This window comes from Cynara cardunculus (genome assembly GCF_001531365.2).
Source record: "Cynara cardunculus var. scolymus isolate 2C chromosome LG 2, CcrdV1, whole genome shotgun sequence".
Lineage (NCBI taxonomy): Eukaryota > Viridiplantae > Streptophyta > Magnoliopsida > Asterales > Asteraceae > Cynara > Cynara cardunculus.
The window spans coordinates 64,086,294-64,097,150 of NC_037529.1; the positions used below are offsets into that span (position 1 = coordinate 64,086,294).

Sequence of the window (10,857 nt, forward strand, 5' to 3'; positions counted from 1 at the left end):
AAAGTTGCGCCAAAAATATACCAAAAGTTGCGCCAAAAATATACCAAAAATATACCAAAAATTGCGCCAAATATACCAAAAATATACCACAATAGTTGGTATATTTGGCGCAACTTTTGGTATATTTGGGGCAATTGTTTGTATTTTTTGGTGCGACTTTTGATATATATTTTGGTTCAACTTTTGGTAAAATGCTCAAATTTTTCCTTCTGTTAAAATACTTTGGGTACAGCTTTTGTATATTTTGAGAAGGCTAATGAGAATGGTATTTGTTTCATTTTATAAATTAAAGTATTTTTTTGGTTAAAAAAATGTTTAGGGACTAAATCATTCAAAATATAAAAGTTCATTAGTTTTTTGTCAGAATTTTTTCATTATTTTATCACATTAACCAATTTTATAGGTTATAAGGATGTATCTAACAAGTTTTAGAAAGTTCAAGGAGTTATTTAACAGGTTTTAAAATGTTCAAGAATTTATTTGTTCCAAAAAATTGTTCAAAGGATTAATCATTCCAAACACTAAAGTTCATTGAGTTTTTTTAGACTTTTCCTTTTTTTTAATTTGTTTGGTTTACCTGTTACCCAGGTTACAAGTTATATTTTTAAAGAATGAGGACCTATTTAACAGGTTTAAGAAAGTTTAAGGATTTATTTAACAAGTTTTCAAAAGTCCAATGATTTATTTGTTCCAAAAAATAGTTCAAGGACTTAATCAATCAAAACACTAAAGTTCATAGGGTTTTATTGGACTTTTCCCTTTTTTTTATTATCCTGCATATCTAACTTGCTATATAAGCTGACTAATTTCATAACGACCACCGTGTTTTGTAGGTAGCCTAAAGTCATCGCATTTGAACCTTTGTAGGCACAAGAAGATTTTTGTTCCTACTTGAATTTGAACCTGGGACCTTCAGACATTTTTGATATTTGGAGTCAAGCAAACCAATCAGGCACCACCATTGTGATTTGTTTAATGATATATTTTCAAACAATTAATATAAAATTGGCATAAAGTTAATAAATAAATCAAAATCACTTACGTGGCAGAATAAATATAAGGTTATTTTTAATAGGCGAATAATTGTGCGAGAAAATTAGTTAAGATGAGAAGCGTAAGAATAAATTTGAACATTTAATCACTTTTAATCTCATGTCCACTATGAATTGCATTTTAGAGGGTGCATCTCGGTGCACCTTGTTAGTGTTGACATTCAATTAATATTGATCCAAGGGTGATAATCTTTTCTTACGGTTCTCAACATAACTTATCTGCCTACTGGAACACAACCCCTCTTTAATAATACAATGTTCCACCATTATAAAGCGCATGTATATAGTCAAATAGATCGCGTCTCTTTTTTAGGGCTTCTATTAGAACTCATTTTTTATTTTCAAATAGATAGCGTCTCTCTTTTGTTTATCATCTTCTTATTAATATATGATAATCAAAACTCAATGCCAATTTAAAATTAGAAACCCTATTTCACCAATACAGTTTTTATATAATATAAAACATCTAACAGTGTCATCTCATCACCTTCATTGTTCTTTTAACAAAGTTGTATATAACAGATTTAGTTACAATACAGGCATTCTATTGGAATATTTTTTTGGCAAAAAAATGACGCAATTGAGTCAACAATATACGTACCTGTTGGTATGGAATGCAGTATCAAAGAATATTACATCTCCAAATTCAGAATAACTGAATCGAGCTAGCTCGTCTATCCAGAAAATAGTATGCAACTCACTACCAATATAATTGTACTCGGAAAAATTTTATGATATGCATCCCTCTTCTTTGTTATAAAATCAACCAACACCTTTGCATCACCACGACCCACAACATTGTTATAGTCCCTTTTATAATTTTGATAATCAACAACCGTTGGAATACCATATTTGTACCCTCCCCTCAGAGATGTATGGAACTTATGAGCCTGTGTGGTACCCGTATTTGAGATATCAGCATCATGAACAAAACGCTGATATGAAAATTTCATTTGGCGTCCTTTTCGAGTCAAATCTATATCGTGATGCCTCAAAAGAAAATGGTTGTGTTCTTCTTCAAAACAGTAACACTCATACGTTGTTGTTTCTTTCATCAATCGAAACTTGACACAGGTTGTACACCCGGTCCTTTTAATATTCGAGTTCGTCACTTCTCTTTGATGTAGAGTTCTTCAATCTCAACCCAAACTTACTACATACAAAAACGGATACACATAACCGATAACAGGTTTCACAGATTCATCGACTACAGGAGTCCACCACTTAGTTCCATCCGGTGAGATTGAGAAGGAATGATGATTTATTTGATCAAAACCTGAAAACATGAATTCAAAAACACACTTAATCATTGATTAGGGTACCACCAATTACCACAACAAACTAGTGTCTTTAGGTACAACAATACCACAAACACCCAGATAACATTGATACACATACACACATATTACATTATACCAAATGCTACAATGACTTTAGGTACCACAATGTGATACAAATCATGTTAAACCCATATAATTATAGAAGTAAGAAACTTTTTTAACAGATGGATTAAACTCATACCTTTGCTTTTACCATCCTGAATATGTGTATCCTGTTGTATCATCCATACCATGTGATTCAACATCTTCTATCAACTCAATTTATTCACAAATTTCTTGATTAGCTCATCCTTCAACCTGTTTGTATGGAGAAAGACCCATATCAAAATCTACAGTATTCTCCCACGTTTGAACCCCCATGTCAGTTAGAGTACCTTCATCAGAGCTGATATACATTATAGAATCAATCGGGTTCTTGCCTCTGTTCATCATTACAGCAAACTATCTACAGTACAAACCTCTCCAAACATCGACATTGATGAGTTTATTAAAGATTATAGACTAAATCTTGATCAAAAAGAGATTTCATCTGATTTCATTGAATCAAATGCATATCTAAATTAGGAATGTTAAATTGGAATTGGTTGCAAAGATTTAAACGTATCAATCAAAAAAAATTATTTAATTTAAGTTAAGTAATTTACTAAAATGTCCTTATCTATTAAATTTAAAAGAATAATTAATATATTAAAATGAGTGAATGAGTATGAACCTCACGGTTACCATAAATAAAATAGTTCTCATTTGATTAGACGCATATATATATATATATATATATATATATATATATATATATGATTATAGTAATTTGTGATTAGTTCAAGTGAGAACTGATTAGTTCGTGGTAACCGTGAGATCCAATGTGAACCACTCGTTTGAGATATTTAAGGATATTTCTTAAATAAACTAAAAGAGTAATATAGTAATTTTATTTTTGACAACTAATCAAAATATTTAATTAAATTTTTAGAAGGAAATATTTAATTAAAATTAGTTACTTAGTATATCAATTACCTAATATACGTCGTATTTTAAAGATGTTTGTGAATCAAAGTGTATCATAGTGATAACGTTCACAATCTTTCAAGTGTATCACAATGTATTTTCTTTGTTTTATTAAATGTACCGTAGTGTGCATTTCGTTATTTTCATTGCTTTACAAAGGGTATCACATTGTGCATCTTGTATGTATATATGGGTATCACAGTGAACATTATTTGTAGGTATCATAGTGTGTATCTTGTGTTCACATAAGGTTCATCGGAATAAGGTTCACCGAATAAGATTCGTCAGAGAGAGGAAAGAGCAGAGATGAGAGAAGATATTTATAATATCCCTAAAATGTCTTTAATTAATATTTTAAGTTAAAATTACCAAAATTATTAATTTCCTAATTTAACCTTTGATTTGTGGTTGAGATTGAATCTCATGGTTACTACAAACACAACAGTTCTCATTTGATTAGACCTATATATATATATATTACAAAAAGTTTCAGCGAAAAACATCAAAAAAATGAAAAACTGAAGAAAATTTTGGTAAGCGTTAATCTGGAACGTATGCATATGTGTATGTAAGTAATTGAAGCTGTTTTTTTTTGTTTTATGAACATGTGCATGTTATGCACTTGTGCATATCGGAAAGTTATTTACAAATTACTTGTATTTATATGTGCATATGATCCAAATGAACCGGACATGACCCTATATATATACTCACTTCATTCTTTCGATTTTCCTTCATCCCAACAATATGAAATAAACAAACTTAACCACATTTTAAGATTCGAGCAATACTCCAATATCATAATATCAAGTCATTCTCTTTGGTTCTTCTTTCAATATTTATATTGATGATTATATTCACATATACGTTTCTATTATTAAATAACTTTAAATTAGTTTATATATTAAAAATTAAAAATATAAAAATGTAAAAAATATAAAAACATTTACCAAAATTGTATACTAGGTTATCATGTGTTATGTGCTTAAAGTGGTGTTAATAAAATACAACACACCTTTTGGAATTAATGATTAGGTTCCAATGAAAAGGAGAGTTAAAGATGAGAAAGAATCTCCACCCTCAGATGCACATTAGGATAAGATGTACCGAAATGTACCTGATTAACCCCACTATAAAATCCATTTTCTTGAAACTCTTCGATAAAATCCCTAGATTTTCTTTCTTCCTCTCCCTTAAACCCCTCACTTGAGAAACTCTTCATTTCACTATGAATCCTATCACTGAAACCTCTCCTCCTTGCCTGTTGAAACCTCTCCTTGTTCCTTCCGTGAAACATCTCCCTCTCGACAGTGGCTCGATGGAAGTTGTCGGAAGGGGATGGTTTACCATATATTACAACCAAGAACCATTCAACTATGACGGATCTCACTGATTGTAACAGAGGGACCTCAATCATGAGAATAGGGCTTAGAGAGTTGTCGATGCTGTAAGACCAATCGATCTTCTATAGTACAGAGAGTTGGCACTCAGGGTGGAGTTCCTAAATGTAGCAGGAAAAATTATGAACATTGAAGAACATAAAATGAGAAATATCCTTGTATCGAGCAACGTCAAATAGCGCGAGCTCCATCAAGTGATGAAAACTAGAGATTGTGTTATGTATGCCATCAAGTACATCAAGCATAGTATGATGAACCTTCCACATGAACCTATTTAAGGAGGAGTGTGCATTATAGACCTCTTGAAGCATAATATTAGGCCATGGCAGAAATGCATTTGTGAACTTGTTTATGTAAACTTACTGATATATACAATGTTTTTTAGTTTTATTTCTTTAATTTTAAGTTGAATATGAAGTAAATATCTATTGAATTACTATTGAGCCTACATCAAGTAACACAATAAAAATAGACGAGATTGCTTAGGATTTTAAAACTAGCAAGAGAACAATTCAAATTTATACACTACAATCAAACATATAAAGACTATCTTCACATCTATTGAGCCTACATTAAACATATATCTTTTCATCTATCAAACTATTATCAAACCAGATGTATATCCAAACACTCAACAATCTTTCCGATTTGGGGTTTAAACGCGAGATATTGAGTCTTATAAGAGAAACTCTAGATTCATCAGAGCTTGAGATCATCATCAAGCCTTTGTACTTGTAACTTTATTAAAGGGTGATTGATATGTTCCGTTTGTCCTACATGATGTGCCAAAAGTGGACAAATTAACCACAAGGGTGGTGCCTGATTGGTTTGAGCTTGGCTCCAAAGGTCAAAATTACCAGGAGGTTTCAGGTTTAAATCCAAGGAGGAATAAAAATCCCTTATGGCCACGGAGGTTCAAATGCGGTGAATCCGGACTATCTGCAAAGCAGGTAGTTGTCCTGAGATTAGTTGGCTAGCATTGCGGGTTGAATATACAGGTTAATAAAAAAAGGACAAATTAGCTTTTTTTTAAGTACAAAAGGTACATATCGATCATCCTAAAACAAATCTGAAATACATAATGGAAATTGTTGATAGTCCTATCGAAGATGGATGAAATCATGATGGATCAAAAGGTGGTTGTGGACGATTCTAATGGAAGACACATGTGCATTTTTTTTAACTGGAGTCACAAATAAACGATTTTTTTTCTTCCCAATACTTCATCAATAAATGCTTAGATAAGGGGATTTCTTTTGATATCCACGTGTCTAAATGGTTTCTCTTCCATTGCGTAAAACTCTGGTTACAAACTATACTTCATTTTTATCGACTTCAATCTCTTCAGATAAAATGTTGGTTGCTTTTCAAGTATACTACATTCTTCTCTTAGGATCAATGAACTATCGACATCCTTAAAATCTCCAACAATTACCATCCACTTCCTAAACATTATGGTAAAAAAAGTAGAGTAAATTATGCTTTTCATTCTTACGCTCTGTTAAAAATTGCATTTCCGTCCCTGTGGTTTCTAAATTACAGTTTTTGTTCCTATGGTTTATAATTTATTGTTATTTTTTTTTCTTATAATTTACAATTTATTGTTGTTTCAGTCCATGTTGTTTACAATTCTTTATTGTTTTGGTCTCTTATACTTAAACGCAAGGATAAGGTCAGAGACGAAAACAACGATAAATTGCAAACCATAGAAACAAAAATCGTGATTTCTAAATTAGAGGGATGAAAATTAAAATTATTAACAAACCATAGGGACGAAAATCATAATTTACTCTAAAAAAATAAGTAGTTTGACCTTCGAACCTTGATGGAACAAAGTGATGTCAAAATCGCGCTCCTACGAGCTCCATTGAACAACAATCGAACAATAGATCAGTGAGCTCTCCTTGATGTAAAAACCAAAGGGCATCAAGCATGATCGGTTACCTTTCAAGCATCATATTAAACCAAAGTTTTTACTCATAATATCTTATTTTTTATATGTTTTACAACAAAAACCATCAGTTACCTCTTTTATGCGGTTGTCGGGTGAGGGATGTACAGAAAGCTCGTTAAAGATAGTAGAGAAGAAAGAAAATGGAAAGCCTCGTTAAGAATGAGTTCTTAAAAGAAAACAGAAGTGGTATTTTTGTAATAGAAAAAGATATCATATTATAAGTTTAATTTTTTAAATTTACAATTTCACAAATATACGTGAACTAAGTGGAAAATGATATTTATGTAATTTTCTTTTTTATGTGACTCCCATATCATTAATTGGGAGTTACAAAATCAAAAAATCTCATATTTTTGTTAATGTAAGAACCATATGAACACACACACATATATATATATATATATATATATATATGTGAACCATTGTGTCAAATACGAACAAAATCGACATATATATGAACTTGGACTGCATAATATTTATGAATACAATATGAACATAATAAGAATAGTTGCTACACGAAAGAAAATAAATAAAAAACAGGTATGAACACAATATGAACAGCTTGTGAACAATAGTTACTTCATTATGAACATATTCATGAGCGAACCAATGTTGAGATATGCAACTAGTGTAAATATGAACACAATATGAACACTTGTGAACAATAGTTCCTTCATTATGAACAATGAGTTTATAATTAATAGTTTGAATGATACCAAAAACTTTACTACTGGGTCTCCCTACCAATCACAATTTCAAAAACATTATAGATAGAAAAATCAGTATTATATAAAAAAACAAGATCAACAATAAATTAACAAAAATCCTGGAATTTTTTGATTTTGTAACTCTCAATTAATGATATGGGAGTTACATAAAAAAGAAAATTACATATTTATCATTGTCATTAAATTATAAGATGAATATGAACCTATATATAAGATGGATCGTCATTGGTTGAAAATAGTTAACAAAGTTAACACAATAAACTCGATTAACATTTGAACGAGACTCTTTCTCCCTCTCCTATTCAATAGTTACTATTTGAGCATACTTCTTGTATATGGGGTAACATTAAATTAAGCATAGCACACTCAAATTTTCAATATAGGCCAGAATTAAGTTTAAGCCCATACCCATCATATTATTATTATGAGAATCCAAATAATGTTTGAAACCAAATTGTGGCATTAAATTAATACTTTTTATAATTTACAAAAATAAGATGTATGTTTTACATAAATATATAAATAAATGATTATAGACTCAAGGATGATGACATAAATTGGAAAAAAACAAGTGGTTTTCACTCTTTTATCCATATATATACTTTAAGGAATATATTCCACAAAAACAATAACAATAATATACAAGAATAATTCTACCAAACTCCCCAAGCAAGATGCATAAAGTCTAAAACTTTATTCCCATTCCACCAACAATTTTATTAACCATTCTTTTATTTACAAACGAAATGCAATAAAAATCATGTTATCTATATATACATTTATAATAAAACAATTGTTTTATAATGTATATATAAGTATACTCGTAACTGAAATAAGACCGACCTGTAACGTCTAGGCTATGTTCTTTATTCTAATAAATTTATGTCAAGACAGATAACGCAAGTTGGTTAAATAATAAAATTATATCTGATTTTTTAATATTCATCTACGTCTAGACATTCTTATGAAAAGGGTACATCAGTCCAGTCCTTTAGAAGAGTAAAATTTTGTATGCATGGTTCATTTAAATATGACGTTTTGTATGAACTTTTACATATTATGGAGACTTCAAGAAAAAGTGTATATAAAAACATATGTTATAAGCTTATCCCATAAGGACATAACACCCAACAAAATTCCAACGATTTTATTTTGAGACTCGAACTAGTGACATATGGAGAAGAGCTTCAAGATCTAGTCTCTATTTATCGATTGAGTTGACCCTCAAAAGTTGTTTATCATACAACAGGAATGAATGAAAAACATATAAAAACAAATGATACGTCCGTAAGATCAATCTTTGATTAGTTTGAAGACCACTCGTATTTCTTTAAATACTCGTTATGTATCAAGTCAAAACGGTCCAATTATACGTTCGATTTATTTCATTCGAAATGAAAAAAGAGAAACAAAAAAGGTGGAAAATTCGATTCTCTTTATCTTAATTTGCTTCATCCCCAAGCTACCCTTCAAAATTAACCTCACAACTTACACCAATTCACCAAAAAACCTCATCTATACGTTATTCTTCTTTTATATGTTCATCTCTTTAACAAGCTTCCCTTCTTTATATATCAATCACCTAATGCATTCCCGATAACCTACACAAAATCGACCATGAAATTCAACGAAATCTCCCATTTCAGCCACCCTCAACACCGGCTCAAACCATGCTACACCGAGGTCCCATTCAAGTGCGATGGTTGCAAGGAAGTCGGCATAGGCTCTAACTACAAATGCACGACATGCAACTACGACTTGCACGTCCACTGTGCCCTCCCGTCCTCTTCCATCTCCCACCCTTTCTACACCAAGTGTTCCTTCCAGTTTCTCTCCCGCCCACCGGGACCCATAGCCCGCTATTGCAACGCCTGCGAGAAGGTGGTGTCAGGGTTCGTTTACCACTGTTCACTGTGTGGGTTCGACCTTCACCCCTGTTGCGCCAAGCTTCCAACCATGTTGGATGACGGCGAGGTGGAGTTGTACCTTTACAGAAAGGTGGGGTCTGCCTGCCACAGATGTGGCAGGAAGGGACGAAGTTGGAGTTACAGGTCAAGATGCAAGAAGTATAACTTGCACGTGGCCTGTGTGAAAGAGATGTTGGTGGAGAGTTGGCATGAATTGTATTTTGGTGGGGTTGGGGTGAAAGGTAATTTTAGTTGTGATTTGTATGGGCAAAATAGGAAAGTGGAGACAAGAATTCCAAGTTTGAAGGGCACATTGGAAAGCTATCATCAAAATCATCACCATCAAAGTAAAGGGAAAGTGAAGAAGTGTTGTGAGATGGCTGGTTTGGCAATGCAGTTTGTCATATCTGCAGTTCTTGGTGATCCCACCACTCTAATTGCTGGTGTCGTTGGTGCTTTCATGTCTAAATAACAATATATATATATATATATATATATATATATATCTGAAATGATATATGTGGACTTTATGATTTGTTTCAACCGTATGAAAATACATATAACGCGAATCTCTTTTGAAAAGTATATACGAACCATATATAGCACATACTGATCTTTCTGAAAGTAATTATTCATACTTAGACATATATATCATGTAAAATACATGAAACTCACCTAATACGAAGTGTATGTTTGATATCTAGTCCTAATAAAATGCTTGCACAAATGCATACCACAACAACTAAGTCAATAGTCAACCCATGCACATGATATTTGTTGCTAAACTATCTTATATATAGACTCAACGGCGATGTTCTAGATTCACATGATCGTACAAAAGCCAGCAAACCTCACACGATCGTCTCAATTTCCCTTCACTATTCAATTCTAGATGAATGTGCCAAACTCCCACACGGTCATGGAAAATCAAAAGGCACATCTTGCATGGTCAACTCGCATTGGGTTCCCATTTCGAACTGTTTCATTGGTTGGACCTTAAACCTTCGATTTTACACCAAATTAACTCATTAATTTTGCATATAAATTTTCATAATACATATTTGTAACATGTATATGTCTTTAAGGGTGCGTTTGGTACGCAAACAGGACAGGACATGACAAGACAGGACAGGTGACATGACATGACCGGACAGAACAGGTTAAAATGACCAATTTACCCCCAGTGAGCTGTTTAGTATTTTTTCACTAAATAATCAAAACAAATCTATTGAAAACAGCAATCGATCCAAACAACAAACATAAATCAATAGCAAAATCGATTGAAAACAACAATCGATACAAACAGTAATACAAAACAGCAANATTGAAAACAGCAATCGATCCAAACAACAAACATAAATCAATAGCAAAATCGATTGAAAACAACAATCGATACAAACAGTAATACAAAACAGCAATCAAAACAAATCGATTGAAAACAGCAATCGATCCAAACAACAAACATAAATCA

At 31.9% G+C, this 10,857-nt stretch overlaps 1 protein-coding gene across 1 annotated transcript; it reads left to right on the forward strand.

Moving 5' to 3' along the window:
- The first annotated feature begins 9,096 nt into the window (after positions 1-9,096).
- LOC112505714 lies at positions 9,097-9,858 on the forward strand. Its single transcript, XM_025109659.1, has 2 exons — positions 9,097-9,628; positions 9,668-9,858. Exons 1-2 carry the CDS (start codon positions 9,097-9,099, stop codon positions 9,856-9,858), a joined length of 723 nt encoding a protein of 240 aa, XP_024965427.1.
- The last annotated feature ends 999 nt before the right edge of the window (positions 9,859-10,857 follow it).

Coding starts and splice junctions, on each gene's coding strand:
- LOC112505714 (XM_025109659.1), top strand. CDS start 9,097: ATGAAATTCAACGAAATCTCCCATTTCAGCCACCCTCAACACCGGCTC. Junction 9,629..9,667: donor TGGTGGGGTTGGGGTGAAAG/GTAATTTTAGTT, acceptor AAAATAGGAAAG/TGGAGACAAGAATTCCAAGT.